At 35.8% G+C, this 19,139-nt stretch overlaps 1 protein-coding gene across 2 annotated transcripts in view; it reads right to left on the bottom strand.

Moving 5' to 3' along the window:
• Nucleotides 1–19,139, bottom strand: part of ADAMTSL2 (ADAMTS like 2) — a 1,179,463-nt gene that overhangs the window by 391,759 nt on the left and 768,565 nt on the right. For both annotated transcript variants that reach the window (XM_044058888.1, XM_044058887.1), the window contains exon 12: nt 4,233–4,336. In XM_044058888.1, coding sequence (XP_043914823.1) covers nt 4,233–4,336 — 104 coding nt within the window. The remainder of the gene's footprint in view (nt 1–4,232; nt 4,337–19,139) is intronic.

Genomic DNA, 19,139 nt, shown 5'->3' on the forward strand with positions numbered 1-19,139 from the left:
AAATAGTGTAAAATCAGTGGAACAGAATGAATGGCTCTGGGTCTTAATGCAGGACTGACTTGCACATCTTTTCCATTTGCCAGTAAAAGATTTCCTAACAGAATGTTTCTTTTCCTCCTTTAACACTTGCTGCATGTTCTCTACAAAATGTTGCCAAAAAGTTATCAAAATTAAATCATCTAAGCAGTCAGTTATAGTTGTTTGAGGATGAGAATTATCAAACACTCCTTGCCTTATGTGAGTAGTTGTAATTTGTGAGGAAGCTTGGGTAACTGTCCTTGGCCAAGTCCATCAGAGGGGCGAACCACTGTTGCCTGAGCTAGAAGGGAGTCACCAGAATGATTTTTTGAGAGACCTTCTGAATCTTTGCAGTGACTCTTGGTATCAATGGAAATGGTAGAAATGCAAACAAGAACATTCCCATTCTAAGGAATAAAAAAAATGGTTTCCAGGCCCACTTGCAAAGAATCCAGGAGCAGAATATCTTCAGTTGTGTCTTTTGAAAGGAAGGAAACACTCTACTTGAGGAGTTCACCACAAGTGGATCAATTCATAGAAGACCCTCTCATTCAACTTCCTTTCTTGAGGTCTATCCTGGTCCTACTCAATTTGTCTGCCACAACATTTTACTCTGACAAAATGTAAGAAGCTTGGAAGGTTAAACTGTGCTAATTTCCTACCTCTCAAGCTATCATAGCCCACCTGCACTGGAGGTAGGATCTGCTACCTCGTGTTTGTTTATGTACCACATCATTGTGGTGTTGTCTGTGATCACTTGCAGTGGTCCAGGAGACTACATATTATGCAGAGAACAGAGAACATGAACAGTGGCAAAGCATTACTTTGACAGTGGTATGCCATGGCGTGTCCAGTTCATTCCAATGACCATGCACATCTATCCCTTGCAAAAAAAAATGCATCTGTTGTTACAAAGTGTACATGGGTAACCAAAGAAAAGGGGAGACTTGAATTCAAGGATATCTGGCCTTTCTACCAAAGCAAGCAACTCTATTTTCACAAAGCTCTACAGTGGAATCGGAAAAGTCAGGAGTTGAAGATATTTGAAACTTATTGTTTTCAGAAACCACTGAATGTTTCTCATATGTAATCTGGTAAAGGGAATAACAATAAGAACCACTCAAGCCATGAACCTGAGTATCCTGAGATACTGTGTCCCAGAAGTCTGAGGCTGAATGGAGAAGCTCAGGAACAATTCTAGCTTCAGGTCCACATTCTCATAAGGAAGGAATGCCTTCTGCCTGTATGTTGCCTTGAAATCCTAGACTGATAAGGAGGCTTCTCACCCATATAAAGGACTAACATTTTCAGAAAGATACTGCAAAGATAAGTAAGCCATCTAAATAAGGGAAACTATGAATATCCTGGCATCAGTGGGAGCTTCTCAATTTATGAAGTCCCTTGAAGCAGGAGATAATCCAAAGGTTAATGCAGAGATCTGACAGTATAATACAGAAGAGACAGTTCTAGAAAACTTCTGAAATCTGTGGCAATAAGAATGTGATGATATGCATCTTTCAAGTATGGAGTTACCAAAAAAACTTAGAGGATGAATAAGAGGTTTCAATATTTGTAGGGACAGCATTTTGAATTTTCACAAACAGGTAGAGAAAGACAGGTCAATAACTGGTTTCCAAAAGGGTCCTTCTTTGGCAACAGAAAAACCTTTGAATAAAAACCTTTCCACATGGATTTGGGAGAACTGGTTCTATGGCTCCCACAGAAAGCATTTGGTTGATGACAGAGGGAAATCTCCTGAAAAGGAAGGAGGTTTTCCGAGTGTCAGCTGTAATCCTCCTGAACAACTCTTCATACCCATTTGATTGGGAATTATGTGCTGACAAAAGGAAAGGTGAAGAAACAGACTCTGGGACAGGTTTAAGGTTGTGGCAGGGTGGGAAAGAGGAATATGGCAATGGTCATTCAGTATTACTGGCCTGACTGTTTTTTTCTGAATGGTTCCCTCCTTTTCTTCAAACCTTCCTGACACTTTTCTTTGTATTTCTGTTTATTTTAGAAGCCTGTTAAGGCTGTTTTTGTCTTATTTTTTGTAAAAAAACCTGAGTTTACAGCAAAGGTTTTAGGAAACTTGGAGAAGGGCTGAAAAATCCATGTTAACACCCTTAATCAATTTCTCTCCTTCGTCACTGTTGTTGTACCTGTGTAGCAGAAAGACCCAACAAAATCTCTTTGTTGGAAGGAGAATTATAAAGTTTAAATTTAACATCTTCAGAAAACTTCTTTGTACACACCCAAGCAAAACATATCATAACAGCAGCAGAGTCTACTGCCCTGGATGCAGAATCAGTGCAGTTATAAGAACACTACAATGAATGTTTAGTTATCTGGGAAACAGCAGCAATTAAATAACTGAAAGAGGACATACCTTCTGAAGAGTAAAAATTGTCAGCAATGCTCCTTGTTTTATTGAAAGAAACCAATGGATACTTTAAAGTGTGAGCCTGATTATTAAGAATTCTAAAGGCTAAAGTGGCAGAAGAATAAATCGTCTTCCCAAATCTATGAAAATCTTTCCCAAAGTTGCCAGGGTACAGAGGGATTAGCATCAATTTATTTGTTGTTGTTGCTGCAGCAGGATCTGAGAAAGAATTGGCTACATAATCACATCTTTGATGAGAAAATACATATTTATAAGACTGAGGAATTTTACAGAGCCTATATACCTTTTTATGGGCTGCAGGTTGACTGTCAGGAATACTGCAGGCAATAACAACAATACCCCCCAAAGATGGTAAAACAGAAGTAGTCCCAGACTGTGAAAATTCAACTTGTAATAAATCATGCCATTTCTTCAAAGAAGCTGAGAAATTAATCTGTTCCCAATGAAACATCTTATTCATCCTGTAAATAGTTTCAGAAAATGAAAATTCCTCCATGGCAGCCTCTGAAGAAAACCTTTTCGCACAGATTGAGGTAGTTAGGCAGAAAGATTAGAAGATGGCCTTTCACAATATCTTTCCTGATCACCAGTCAAAGAATCCTTAGAAAGTAAGGAAAATTACTTATTTTTTACACAAAAAATCAAGTCACTCTTACAGGTTGCAATGCCTGCAATAAACTTATATTCAAAGCAATAACCTCTTCCTTAGCTGTAGAAACACAGTCAGAGGAAGGTAAGTGTTTAACTTTCTGTTTATCCTTAGAAGGGGCTGAGCTCATGGATGGTCCTTTACCCCAGGTACCAGGTGTTTTAGAGCAGCTATGCATGGATGTACCCCTTGATAACTACTCTGAGACTGACAAGTGTGGCTTTCTATACCCAGCAAGGGCATCTGAACAACTGCAGAGGATGCGGTTGACCCTCAGCCCATGGTGGCTGAATAGGCTATACCTGAGACATCTAGAGAGAAAAACGTGAATAGTCTGAGGGACCAGTAATGGCCAAAACAGAATCATCCAATAGTGGGTGAGGCATAGACTAAGCCCAGTGTGTTTACACAAAATCCCTGGAAGCTTTCTTTTTGTAGAGTCCATAAGAAAGTAAAAACAATGGAATGCTATGCAGTTCCATGTTTCTGGTAAAAAGGAGCCTGATTCCTGGTTAGTGTCGCAGGAATGAGTCAGCAACAACTAAGGTGTCAAAAGTAGTATTCACAAGCAGAATACTCGACAATACCAAAACACATTTGCCCCCAATAAAACACAGTAAGTCCTACAAAATAAGCATGTTTGTCTGCAAAAAGTGCTTAAGGAAACCACAAACAGCAAATACTAAAAATAGAAGGTAAACAGAATGTCAGACCAGCCGTTCTCAAGACAGTCCTGTAAAACATACATTTTGCCTTCAAACAATAATGCTTCTCAGATAGATCGGTCCATTTTTCACAGAAAATAACATATCGCGGAAGGTTCCCCCAAAGTAACGGAAAGACATTAGCCAACTGCTGATCTTTTGATGCTTGCAAGAAAAGCGCTAAGGGTGACAAGAAGTACAGTAGTGTTTGGCGCTCAGGCTGCTGTTTTTCTCTACTTGGAGCTCATGCAACCAGCAGCCTGGGCACTGGTGGAGAGATGCCAAGGCTTTAGAAGACTGGCCAGTTTTTGTAATAGGAGGATATAAACTATATAGCTTAGGCTACTGCAGCAGTGATTTATGAATGAACACCCTAAAACAGGTAAGTATCTTGAGAAATCATTTAAAACAGCATGGAAATATTACTCTACAGATATGGAAAGCTATTTAAAGACAGTACCTGTAGTGCAGGTGGAACTGCAAGGTTCAAGAGAGGAAAGCTTCCAACGATACATATCAACAGAGCTAACACCAGGACCTTTCTTGGGGAATTTCTGTCTGTTCCTGTTCAAAAAGCAAACGATACATTACAACAGAACTGATATTTTTGGACTAAACACTGCAACAAACTTATTGTGTGAACATACCTGTCCTGTTCCCCAAGTAGAATCCCAAGCCTGGTTAGAATCAGAGCTTCCGCTGTCTAGAAATAGAGAGAATGGGATAAAGGTACCCATAACAGTAACAGTGCAGAAGTTAACAGTCAGTACGTTTCACTTTCAGCTGTCGCTGCTTATACAGTGGACTAAAAGGTGCAGCAGCTGTTTGTGCTACAGTTATTACACTTCGCATGCTCTTTTGTTTAAATCTTTAGTTAAAATATATATTTTTGACAGATCTGTGTTTGGGTTATAGGAGGACATTTTATTGGCACTGTGGTCATACTAGCTCAAAGATGCACACATTGCTGTGAAATTGGGTATAATTAATATAGTTTTCAAATAAAATAAGTGAGTATAAGCCTGATATTTTATACGGTCAGCATATGACTTCTAGTAGGATACAAAGGTATCACAAACTTGAGGTACTATGGAAACTTAACTACCTGCATTTTTATTAGCATGAAGTTCATGCTCTTTACACACCATTCTTAGGTGATATGTTGTGCTTAAAATACGTTTCCGTGTGTGATATAAAAAGATAAAATGTTAAGAATTGTTTAATACTGCTTACACATTTTCTTGAAGCTCTTTACAACAGCTCAAGCATAATATCTCAAGCGGAAAGTTGTTCATTTCCTGTTGTTCACTTAACAGAGAAACAAGAGTTTCATCTTTCTAAGAAATTGTTTATCGTGTGCCTATATTTTAGACTCCAGAAAAAGTCCAAGACTTGCATCCCATTCCCTGCCTATGCTAGTTTTCCTCTGAGATGCAATGACCTCAGAGTGAAAATAAAGCAAAGGAGGTCTTGGGGCAAAACCATCACAGGCTTAGTGGAGGGGGAATTGCCCTTTGCAAAAATTTTCCCTTTTATGGTTGTAATTTTCTTATGATATGATGAGCTCAAATACATATATTTTGAAAATGTGTGTACTGTAGCATTTACATGATAGTTGTGCTAAGCTATCATGATCTGCATTTAGATATTTTTAGGAAACATAGTTTACCTGTTAAAAATATGCGGTCTTATGACAAATGCATATTATTTCAAAGATCATGAGGAAAATAAAGTATGTAATGTATAATTTATTTAAAGCAGTGTGTTTGAGCATGCTTAGGAATGTCCTCCATGATTTCTCTTATGATTGTCAAATTCATTTAAGAAACACAAGCCTTTCAGCTCTACTGTCAATGCATACACCAGTACAATTTATACAGAAAAATATTTCAGTTATCTGTCATATTCAGTGCCATGATATTTCAGCTATTAGCCAAATTATTTTTTGAGCATACTGCACCTTTATTGTCATATTAAATCAATAAGGATAAGCTCTAAAATGCCCCTTGATTAAAAAAAAGCTAATACTAAGTATAGCTGCAAGATGTTGGTTTGCTTAATCAGAAATAGCTGCCCTTTAGCTAAATAAGATAGCTCAGCTAATATAATTTCTAGGTAGCAGAAGCTCTGTGGTTTACCTTGTTTGCTAATCACGGTGGCCTTATTTCATCAATACTCATTATAGTTATAAACATACAATTTTACATGTCCAGAGCTTCTTGTATGAAACACCAAAGTCAAATAATAAGCAAGTAGTAAGAACATTAACTGTCTCATGACATGGAAGCACAAGATCTAAAGAAACTTTAAAATAAACAGAACTGGCACTGTAACTCTTGCATTGTAAGATGTATAATTTGGAAGAAAACAGGGCTAGTCATTGGTTGAACGTTGGATTCTGCTTCCCTCCTCATTGGATGAAAAGAAAACTTCATGATGCAGCATGTGTTCTGAGTGGCTGAAATACCAGGAATCTAAATTATGAAACTTTACTTCACATATCCTAATTATAACATGAGCAGTAAGGATTGTTTTGCAGGATTTGTCCGGACAGATATGAAAGAGTACTACCAGAAAGGGTGCCTTGCAGAATCCTTCAGAAAACAGGATCATTTACATGTGAAAATACCAATTGTTACTGCAAGGGCAGAATTCCATGGAGGAAGGTATACTGTAAGTCAACAATAGAGGAATGAATTACAGATTGTGGCTCTAGTGAAAATATGTTTCTTATATCTTAAAGGTTGTGTTGGGGAAGCAGTGCAGAGTTCTGAACTTCTTAGACAGAAATCTACACTATGAAGATTTACTGAAAATGTGTTTATTATATCTTAGAGAGTCTGCCTGGGATGGTAACCTACAGATGGATGAAGACTGAATTCCTAGGTCTCATTTGCCCAAAATTCAATCTGCTGAAGACCGGAGCTTCTCCACAGAAAATAAACACCAGCAAGTTGTGCCAACAGTGATACCCTTTTGGGGATAACTTCCCCCTTCGTCAAGCTGGGATGACCATGAAAATAGTATAAATAAGTTTGGGGGCAGCATCACGGTGTACAGGGGGCTTGCCCCTAAAAAACACTTAAAAAAGTGTTTTTTTCAGACTTTTTTAAGGAGACTACAGTTTAGGGATTCCTTTCCTCAGTGGAATGAACTTAATTCATTCATAGTGGAACCACCTGGGACACCATGTATGTTTGTCATGTTTCTTGTACAGGCAAGAACTGTAATAATGCTATATAGTCACATAAAATATTAACTTTGATAATAAAGAATAATAAAAACATGTAATTTATCAAGTCTGCTCACTTTCCTACCACTTAGATCAGCTGCTAATCCAATACAATAAATTAAATTAATTAGAACAGCCTACAAGGTCATCCAAATTGCTTAGGATAACCAAAACGTTATCCAAGTGCTAGGCCATCATAGCTGCTACATTTAGACATGTGTGTACATAGAAGATAGGCGTGCAAGCCTCTTTCTACATGTTAATTTATGAGGTCTTTTTTTACATTTTACTTTTCCTTATCAAAATCATGTTGTCTGACTAGTCAGTGATTTCAAATGAGTATTCACCTTGATGCCTGTATCCTTCTTTATCAGACACAGCCATTATGTATCTGTTTCTTAAGTTAATGACACTACTCTTACTGATTCAAGTACATTTGCCTCTTCTAGAAGCTGGAAAACTGTCAGCATTTCTTTCATGAAAAAAATACTTGCTTGATTTCCTCTAACTCTTCCCGCAACTTCACATTATCCAAATTATTGGTACACAACTCTTGAAATACAACTATCAGAAGTACTCACAACTGACAGTCTTGAAAATACTGTGCTTTACTGAACCTTGCAGTAACTTAATGTTAAATAATATTTGTAATATGTTGCATGAAGTATAACCTAACACCTATCTGATGATCTTAATGAATATAACACAATACAATGCATCACTTTTTATACTGTGCTTTGGAGTGTGTTCTGTTATGTTTGTAGTGAGAACTCTAAAGATGTGTTACCTAACAGGTCTGATGAAAGTACACTATAATACTCGACAAAACCCTGAATGTTAATGTTGTTATAATGGCAAAAGGACTTCATGTAAGATGCTTATGAGATGTCAGTGGCATAATGCAAGCACTATCTCTTGTGTGTTACCTGTGTCTCCCACCACCCATGCGCCTTTCTTAATCACGAGGTTAGTGGGTCAAACAATTAAGGAGTTTGCCAAACAAATCACACCAACTCTGCATATACTAAATTAAAGGGAAAGATTTTATGGACAATCTCTATTTCCCCTCATTCCAGTTTAAATCCCTCCCCTTTGTGTGTGGTAGCAGTGCTTCCCCACCCCTCTTTCTCAATGAATCACGCTGTTAGAGTTTTAATAGTTAAGGAGTTCACCAACAGATTTATACAGTCTACTAACCTAAGTAGAAAACATCTAAAAACAATTTCTACTACTTTCATTTTACTTTGAAGGACAAACCATTTCAAAGTAAACTGGGCTTTGGAAACTCTAAAATACTTATAAATAAAAGAAGAATGATTTTTGTGTTATTGTCACTAACTTTCCTAAGTCAAAGGATTAGCTCACCAAGACAGATACACCTTTTTGGTTGGCTTTGACCATTAAACAGACTGCTATTAACTAAATAGGGCCATGTGAATCCTGAATGACCGGGCATATTAATTTCAGTTCCTTAAGAAAAAAACTTTATCATTTGAATGAAATCACCAAACCAAATGCTGAGGTGTACTTACAGAGAATGAAGCTTTTCATAGACCTGATCTGTGTTGTACAAAGTTTATTGGAGTCTTACCTGTTCTGCTCTACCCTGCTTTACCTGGCTGTGCTTCACTCAACTACTCTAGTACTTTTCACCCACCACACTTATCTTATAATAATCTACATCCCTTTCTAGATCAATGTGTCACTATATTGAAGGACACCAAAGCATTTCTACAGAATTTGTATATACAAACATGTAACCTACATACTGATTACTGGTTTGTGACCATGGACATAGAATCTTTATTTACCATCATTCCCAATGAATGGCGAAATATCTAGTATCAGGAAGTTTCTGAACAGTAAGAACCGGAATGACAGATTATTTTTCTGCAAGAAAATTCACCACATCTTGAAGATTGGTGATCATTTCAGCATGGGATCTCAGGGTTTATAAGGCTACCAAGCCATAAAGCCATTTCTGCCATGTGTGGACCCACCCTTGGGCCTTATCTCTCTCTTCAGGAAGGACCAGATGAATCATACCAGGCATAAATTTATGAACACCTACCCAGTTGCACATCTCCTTTTTAAATATCAACAGTGTGTCATGCTGCTCAACTTGGAGAGGATATATGTTTCAAAGAAGGGGTGGAAGAGCGATGTGAGAAATCTACCCCTCCACATTAATTTATTTATTTGTTAAATCTCTGGTCCTAGTGTTAGATAAACTGTTTGACTTCTTGAGATATGACAGTTCTAGAACTAATGGATCTCTTATAGCCCTATAAGCTAGACATTGGTCAGCCTTAAGGAATCTATATGAAAAGGGGCATGGTACTCAATGATGGGACAAATCAAGGTGGTGAGAATTTCCTTTGATCTGGAAGAAATACCTTTTTCTATGAACAGTGCAAGGTAAAAGGATTTTCTAGCCACCATTGCAATATGATGGTCAAATGTTAGGGAGCGGTTTATGAGAGTGCCTAGGTCTCTCACAACCTTTTCATTTTGAAGTGATAGGTTATCTGTGCTATAAGCTGGAGCTACCTGGTGCTTAGCAAGTGCTACAATGCTGTGCCTTTTGGCAATGAGATGGAGTCCATTTTAGTTCACCATCTATTGCAAGTGGAAGCTCCTGCTGGTATTCATGTATGTCAGGGGGGGACTTGATTACTTCAAGCTTGCAATCATCCACAAACTTTGATAACCAAAAATCCTTACTTGATGATTGCAAATCTGAGAAGCAGATGCTTAACAACAGAGGTCCAAATTCAAATTCCTGCAGAATTCCACTGATCAACTTCATGTTCTCAAAGAACTCATACCAAACTCTTATTATGTGAGTCCTGTCTCTAAGCTAGTTGGCCAGACAACTATATAAATGGGTCAATTTGGAACTCCTTTGATTTGCTTTTTATATTTGCTTGTGGTATGGAATGCTTTGGCGAGGGCAAGGTACACTGAGTCAGCAGTTTGTCCATGGTCTACAGCCTGATTGACCCTCTCTCAAAGAAGTTCACAGGATTCATTAGACAGGATCTGCCTTTGACAAAGCCAGACTGCTGGGGGTTGAGTCTGATAAGATTCTTTTTTTACTACTTTTTTATTAAAAGTTTTAAAATCCAATTAACAATGTGAGACATTAAAAACATTTAAAACAAGTTATAACTATAAAAACAAGAGCTCATACCAACCAATAATATCAGCTATTAATGTGTTTATATCACGTTATTGAAAGATGAAAATAGTAAACAAAATTTAATCGGCCCCAAAACATCTAAACATGAAAATATTGAACATTCAGAACACCAAATTTTTTCCCATGGAAAAAATTTGCTGCTCTGAAACATATACACACAACACAAGCACATCAAACAGCAACCACACACACACTTAAATTCCTATATCTAATGCTACACTAAACCAAACATACACTACAATCTACCCACTTACCTTAACCCAAACCCTAACCCTAACGTCCATCACTATCACACACTCACCTAACTTGTGCCCTAACCCTAACTCACTTAAACTGCCCATAACCCTAAAGTCTGTAACTATCGCACACATGCCTAACCCGCGCCCTAACCCTAACTCACTTAACCCGCCCCTAACCCTAACATACAATTGCACACTTACCTGAACCCAACCCATAACTTTCCACCACAGCGCTAAGAATAGCGAAGCCACAGAAACAGCCAACCGAATTCTTTCCTGAGGAAAGAATTTGCTGTTCAGCAGCTTCGCTATTCTTAGTGTTTGCTGAATAGTGTTCAATATCAGAACATTCAAAGTTTTAATACGCTGATGTTCTGATATAGACCCACTATTAACAGGGGAGTCTACTAAGCAATAAAAATATTAAAAAATTTTAATTAAACTTTACTTTTTTAAATATTATCTATTTTTTTCTAACAATTAATTAAAATTAAACCAGGCATTATAGTATGAGGTGTCTCTGTCCGTTCTTCTCTTGATTGTAGCTAATTCAAGTTGACATACATTACTTACAATGTTTTTAAATTCTTTCAAAGTAGGAGTAAAGTCATTCTTCCACTTAATGAAAATAACCTTTCTAGCTAAAATTAATATACTCCAAAGAAGAAGATATTTTGTTCTGGTAACATATCCAGAAAGTTTTACATTAAATAAACCAGAGAGTTAGTTAACTTCAATTTATCTTTAAAAATAACTTGTAATAAAAATACATATTTTCCCAAAATGGTTTGAGCAATGTACAGTCAAAGAACATATGTGCCAATCAGCTTTTATATTTGATTTACACCTCCAACATCCACATTCTTTTGTATACATTAATTCATCTAAATGTAGTATGATAAAATTCTTGTCTATAAATTTCCAGGAGAATAATTTTCAATGTAATGAAAGAGTTTTTGAAGGCAACAATATCAATTTCCTTTTTCACTTGGAGAGGATTTATTGACTAACCTAATATAATATCACTAAGTTTCTTTACAATATGTTTTTGTGTTTTTAACTATTTTATATATTTAGAATAAATATCCCTTTTCAATTGCACTATAGCTTTCTAAGCTTATTAAGGATTCAAATAAAATTTAGGAACTGTTTTTTTGCATTGTAGGTTGCATTAACTCAATTTTATGATTGATAAATTGCCTACAAATGTGAGTATCTAGCCACATTTCTCTATTAATGCCAAATTATTCACAGTATATTCAGCAGAATGTACTTTTCCATTATTTATCAATTGATGTTAGAATATTACATTTTTCTTCTCAAGTTCTAACATTTTTGATAGATTAAATGTAGTAATACTATCTTGCATAAAAGCTATAGAATATAATAAGATTAACCATGCTTTATATTCAGGATTTTTATATAAAAAAAAAAACTAGATTTAATAGGTCTATGTTAGAAACATGAATTTTCAGAAACACAAAGTTAATATTGTTGAGATGATATGATTTACTAAAAACTCAAATGTAAAAAAACAACAAAATTGTACCTTTTTTACATTTTTGCAAGGAGCAAGTGTCCTGCTCCCCCCACAACCCCTGCATATTATATATACCAACTCGGAGATTGCACTACATTGGAGAAAAGGGTAAATTCCCTGGTTTGCACTGTTCTAACCATTCAAAAGCTTCAAGTTTCTGAAAACCCAGGCTTCTGAACAGGACCCAATTTAACATATTACTAATATAATTGGAGTTAATCAGTTTGCTTTTCCTTTCAGAAAAAAAGTTATTTAATATTTTATTATGATGTATTTTTATTGAATAATTAAATCTCAACCAGATTTTTTAATGGATTTCTTTCCATTCAGCAGAGTAGGTAGAGTATAGTCATAAAATTGTTTTAATAATTGACAATACAGTATATAATTCCAAAACTGGAATACCAATACCTCCAACCATCCAATCTTTTCTATGATGATTTAATGCCAATTTTGATTTATAAGGAAACCAAAGAAACCTTATAAATAAAGAGTTAAACTTTCTTATACAATCCTTAGAAGGAGGGAGAGATATACATGGTATTATGCATAATCTTTTTGGAAGAATAATCATCTTAATTAGAGGCAATCCATCTTCCATTGTAAAATATTTTATTCCATTTATTAATAAGATGTTTTATGATATCTAAGCTATTTATATAATTGAATATCATAAGTTTAATATTATGTTAAGATAATTCCTAAATATGTAACTTTATTGCCTTTCACCATATATTTGGAAAATATTTTATCCATTTTATTTAGGTTACAGATCATAAGAACAATCATAGTTTTATTATCATTAAAATTAAGTACTGACATTTTCTAGAAAATTTCTATTGAATTAAATAAAGCATGAAAAGAAAGGTCATGGTCATTCAAAGATAATATAATATCATCCGCAAAAAGTTGTATTTTAGAACTTAAATTATCATATTTGAATACCTTCAATATTTATATTTGGCCTAATATAATTTGCAAATGGTTCCATAATCAATGCAAATAGTAATGATGATAATGGACATCCTTGTTTAGTGCCCTTAGTACTTTAAACTGATTTGGAAATATATAATTCAAATTTTATACAGGCAAGATATTTCTCATACAGAAGTTTAATAAGCCATATTAAATTATTTGAAAAGTGATATTTTTCTAAAACAGATAAGTATTTGTAATGAACCAAATCAAAGGCACTTTTAATATACAGACTTACCAAGGTTAAATTTCCATTTGTAATATTAGCAAAATCAATTATTGAAATTATTCTTTTTATATTATTGTAAGAATTTCTATTCAATATAAAACCAATTTGATCATCTTTTATCAGCATAGGCAGCAACGGTTTAATCCTATTTGTATATTATATTGCCATGAATATTTTATAATCTATGTTTAATAAAGACATTGGTGTATAAGAAGAACTTTTTGTTGCATTTTTATCAGCTTTTAAAATGGGTGACATGAGAGTATATTTCTAAGATGGAGGAACATTTAATAATTCTCGAACTATTGAATATACTTTCAGCACTACCACTAAAGCCTCTTTTTGCATTAATTTATATAATTTTGGTATAATGCCATCATTTCCAGGGTCTTTATTAAGTTTTAATTTGTTAATTTGATGTTTTAAGTTCGGTCATTAAAATAAGTCTATTAATTTTATCTGATGCTTCGATAACTTATTTTTAATATTTTTCTGTATGAAAGATTTAAGTATATATTTTGGTTCTGTCATTGGATTAGACTGATTAATTGTGTTAAAGTGGATTATAAATGCTTGTAATATTTCTTCTAATCCTGTAACTTTCTTTTTACTATGTGGATTGCAAGTCTCTTTAATATGATTAGACTTAATGATTGTTTTTGATGGGCAGCCATGGTGGTGCAGCAGTTAGCATTGTTGCCTCACAGTAAGAGGTTCTCTTGTTCGGTTCTTGGCTGGCATTCGTTGTGGGTGGAGTCCTCTTTGTGGTCATGTGGGTTTCCTCTGGGTGCTCTGGTTTCCTCACACACTCCAAAGACATGCATTTGGTGGACTGGACACTCTAAATTGGCCATAGGTGTGAGTGAGTTGTACAGATGAACTACTGCAGCAGGGCTAGCCACCAGTGGTGTTAACTTTGGCAAAAGATGATTGTCACTGTTGAAGTGACACCCGGATCCCATCATGTGCAAAATGGGAAAAGGAGGTTGAGGATGGATGGATTGCTTTTGATCTGATGATAGTTTATGCAGATGCTTATGATTTAAAGAGTAAGAATTTATGTTAACCGTTTCTAAATTTATTGGAGTTTTGTGTTGTAGAATCTGTAAATATTTTATATTTAATTTATTAAATTCTTCAAATAAGTTTTATCATCTGTTTGTATATATAATTTTAGTTGTAAATCTATTAGTTCCTTGTCCTATTATTTTCTTATTTATATACCAACATATAATTTTACCATATAATACTCTTTTAAACTAACCCAAATATACATCCCTGAGGTATCACCTACATTATTTATATTTTCATAAGTCTAAATTTCTTTAGAGAAATATTCGTTAAATTATTTTAAATTAGTTATATATGCTGGTATTCTTCTGATGGAAATATCATTATAATATTAGTGTTTAGTATAACTTCAAATGCAATCGCATTATGATCTGATAATGGACTGAGACCTCTAACTTTGCCCAATCTTTTAGTTTAATCATTTGAAATAAATTCTCTATCTATTCTCGACTGAGTACAATGTCTATATAAAAAATATGTAAAAAATAATGAATTTGATTCTGAGAATTCATTTATATCTTTAATATTAAACAAGTCGTTAAAATCCATAAGAGATTTAGCAGAGGCAGGTTTTAATGTCCTTATCAATCAAGATACAGTTGCAGTCCTCAGCAAATATAATATTGCCTTTAGAAATTCGGATTATCTCTTCTAACTGATGTTTAAAAACTTTTGCACCAATCCCAGGGATTCAGTAAACATTAATTAATGTATATATTTTCCCTTTTATTTCTAAATTTACTAGACAAAACATTCCTTTAATATCATTATATGTACTTATGATTTTGGGTACTGGTATAGAATTCTTCATAGTATTGCTACACCTCTTCTCTTCTGCTTATATTGATAACTAGTAAGCGCAGAGTAATAATTTGTATTGTCTATGTCTTCTTGAAATAAATGTTTCAATTATGAGCATTGATTAACTTTAAGTACTTATTTATGGTACCCGTCTTACAACCATTATTCAAACCATTAGCATTAATTTAGATACTATTCAAACATGTCATATTATAAGGAAAGTAGGCCTATTTATATGTTTGTCAGGATTAACAGACCATTTTTTTACAAAACTTGAATTGCTTATAGATACATTTAAATATGATACTTCCAATTTTATCAGTAAAATGCATTTTTTAATAGTAGACACCTAAAACTGTAATTGCATAGTGAAATATTAAAATATATACTTAATTTATATCCTTCACTCTTCATAGAATTTAATACTCCTAGCTTGATTAATATTCCCACCCAAACATACCCTCTAGTCACCAAAATCAAGTCAAACTTCAGTCTGTTGCCATTTAAATGTTTAAAGTAAATGAAAGGTTAATTTCATTTATTTCATTTGACAGCAGCATATTCATTCTGTATGTATTCATCTTTCAGTTCTAATGTTTATCAGTTACTACACATTATCTATGACTGGTTCAAATACCAAGAATTATTATTTTATACACAAGTTCAATGTAAATGGCTTAATTAACAACTGGCATAGGTAAATAAAGGAACTGCTCACTAGATGCTCAAATGTTTTGTTAAACACTACATAATATATATAACAAATTAAAAAACAGGAATTGTTATATTATATGAATAATCAATAAAATCAGGTTAGTTAATAACCAGCATAAGTAAACAAAGAAACTACTTAGCCAATATCAAAAATACACAGCTAAGCAAAATCCACAATGTTTATTTCTTTGATTCTTCATACACAATTAAAATATATGACAGGCTTTCATTTATATTTCTTTCATTATACATTAGCACACTATTTGCCATAAATAAATCTTTAATATTTAACACTCTTGTACCACAGCAAACTTGAAGGTAGAAATTTGAAAGTGAAAATAAAACAAGTTTCACTTATCTACATTTAAAAGGGTTCATTAAATGTAGTCTATATAAATGTTCCCCTCTTGACTACTGTATCAGTCTAAGTGTTCAACCTTTGATTGCATCTCTAGTCATTAAAATGGCTTTCCTTTTTCTTTTCTTCCCCTTTGCCACCTCTACTCTCTCACCTTTCTTTCTTCCCCCTTGCCACCTCTACCCTCTCACCTTTCTTTCTTAAAACAGAAAACAGGCACTGAACATAACTGCATAATCACTGTGGGAACAAGGTAAGTGAAAAAAGGGCATAATTAAGGCACTATCACCTAATGCTGCATGAGCCTTACCAATTAGAAATGCTTCACTGCACTGAACTCACTGCATTCACCCTACCCATGAATGGTTTCCATACACAGATCACCCTGAGCTTCTCACACAGACAAAATCTGCCCACATAGCTTCCTCCAAACCTTCCTCAAAACAAACCCAGCCATTAAAGGGAAAATAAAATAAGGGAAAGAAGTGAGAAAAATGAAATGAAGAGGAAAGTTGCTCTCAGTCACTTACCATATGATCCAAAGTAAACCAGACCATCTTTCATACCTCCAACCTTACCCATAATCCTCTGCCCCTAGCTCTACCTCCTCAGATCTCATTTGCAACCAGTGCATACAGATGCATTCTCCAGTACTCTGAGTTCAGTGTCAGTTAAATGAAATATTTTCTGATTTTTTTCTCTTAATATTTAACATTCTTTCATCCTTAAATCTTATAATATTCTCCTCCCTTTCCTATCAAGTGTTCAAGGGCATTGAGTCTCTTTTTCTTTGTCTTCCTACCTTTTCCTATACCTTCAGTCCTTGGCCTTTCTTTATAAAAAAAGAGAAAAACAGTATAACTTTAAAACCTTATAGCTTTACTTCTTTTTAGGATTGGTTGCCTTTAGGGCATGTTGTTATTTAACTGTTATGGATAAGCCAACCGGATTTAAAAGATGTGCTGAGTGCAATAGGAAAATCCCACACTCAGATGCACATGACAAATGTGTTTATTGTTTGGGGGCTGCCCATCTGGATTCCGCTTGCAAAACTTGTGAGGGTTTCAATCCTAAGACAGTCCAAGAGCATAAAAACAAGTACATTTTAAAATGGCTTCTGCCTGCTTCACTTCTTCTCCAGGGACTCAACCCTTTTCTAACAACTTGCAAGGCTCCGAGACATAAAAGTGCTAACTTAAGGAATCCAAGGTGTCCTCTGAGCTTCCTACAAAAAATGCTAAAGAGTCGGATCCAAGGATATCAGCTCCAGGATCTATGTTGGTTTCCTCCCAGTTCAGGTCTGAACTTTCAGCCACTTTCTCAGATCCTTGAATCCCCAGATCTGGGATCTAGCATTCATTTGCCTGGAAGTTCCATAAGATCAGTGTCTCCTATGGTGCCGACTAAGATACTGCAGACTGCTACACATTCAAGACCTTCCTCAGTGGGTCTTCCAGATCTTCTAGGAGCCTATAAGATGATGTAGACAAGATGGTTAGGTCCATTATCAAGGCTCAGATCCAGATGGGGGTACCTCTAGCTCTATCCCCTCATGGATCTGAGAGTCCCTGCCACTTTTTCTTTTTCTCCTTCTTCAATCTGAATAGCAGTTTTGGAGCCCAAGGATAGCTGTCTACTGAGGGACTTGGTGTCAGATCAGAGGACCTTTGCTTCCTCAATACCAACCATGACCTTGGCTACCTCTGCTCAGAGATCCTCAGATTGGAGTGAATCCTGGGTCCATGATATAGCAGCTGAATCTGAGGGGGAGAGGTTCAGCTTTAGTTTTGTCAGATCTTTCCCACACCTTTGAAGCTTCAGCCCTCAACAGTGCAGTCCAGTTCTATTGGAGAGCTGGAGCTCTGGGATGTTCCTTCTTTCTTGGTGGCTTCAGCTGTAAGGGAGTGGGGGAAGGTATATCTGTGACCTTCGGCTTTCCAAGTTTTAGAAAAAGCTTTCTCTGTGGACAGAGCACCAGACCATTTGACTTCTCCTCCTCCAGATATCCATGCATTGGATGTGGAACTTCAACCTTCCATTTTTGTCCAGGGTCAGCCCACCTCTAAGAACCTCCAAACTCTTCCACCTGAGGTGGCCCCTTCTTCTTCCAAATCCTCACCTGAATAACCTACGGAGGAGATGCCACATAAGAGGACATGCAAGAGAAGGTACTTGGACTATCCTATGGAGTCCCTCACTGAGAATATGGACTACGATGAGGGAGAGGGATCCCCCAAATCACAACCAGACAATATCTCCTTTGCAGACATCTTAAATTTTTTAAAACAAAGTGGTGGCCTTGGAGGAGCCTGTATTCTTGGAGGCCTTTGGAGCAGGCCCATCTACATCTTGGTTATTCCCCCAGGCAGACGATCTTATAGATCTTGTCACCCATCGGGCCTGGAAGGAGCCGGACACTATAGAGCCTGTATCAAAAATGACCAGATAAGATTCTTTCTCTTCCTGAGGATCAATCTTTTTGGAGCAAGGAGCATTCCCATTGATGTTATGGTGGTGGCACCTGCTATTAAGAAAGAGCTCGCACAGCAGAGCTTGACTGTCCACCCATGGAACAGGGAGTCCAGAGCATTGGACCAGTTCAGGAAGTGCACATTTGACTCAGCAACCTTTTCTCTTAGAGACCGTAATTACTTGGCACATTTTATTTACCTACAGAGAGACCTGGTTAAGGAACTCTCTGAGTCCTTGATGGAGTGCTTGCCTAAGAAGGAGCTAGATAAATTTTCTACAAAGCTGACCACTCTTACTTCCCCGACAAACTCTTCCATGAGGCTAATTGCCAATTCAGCAGAAAGATCCTCAAGGGCAGTGGGGCCAACATTGCGATACACAGACATGCATAGGTGAGGCTTTGAGATTTCATGTAGCCCTTTAAGGCATCTTTTTTCAACACTGCTTTTGATGGGTCTTCTTTGTTTGGCCCATCAATGAAAGATCCCTTGACCCACAGCAAGCAAGAAGGTAAGAAACACCACCACACCTATC

Source organism: Protopterus annectens, chromosome 16.part0 (assembly GCF_019279795.1).
Source record: "Protopterus annectens isolate FY-2018-M chromosome 16.part0, PAN1.0, whole genome shotgun sequence".
Classification (NCBI taxonomy): domain Eukaryota; kingdom Metazoa; phylum Chordata; order Ceratodontiformes; family Protopteridae; genus Protopterus; species Protopterus annectens.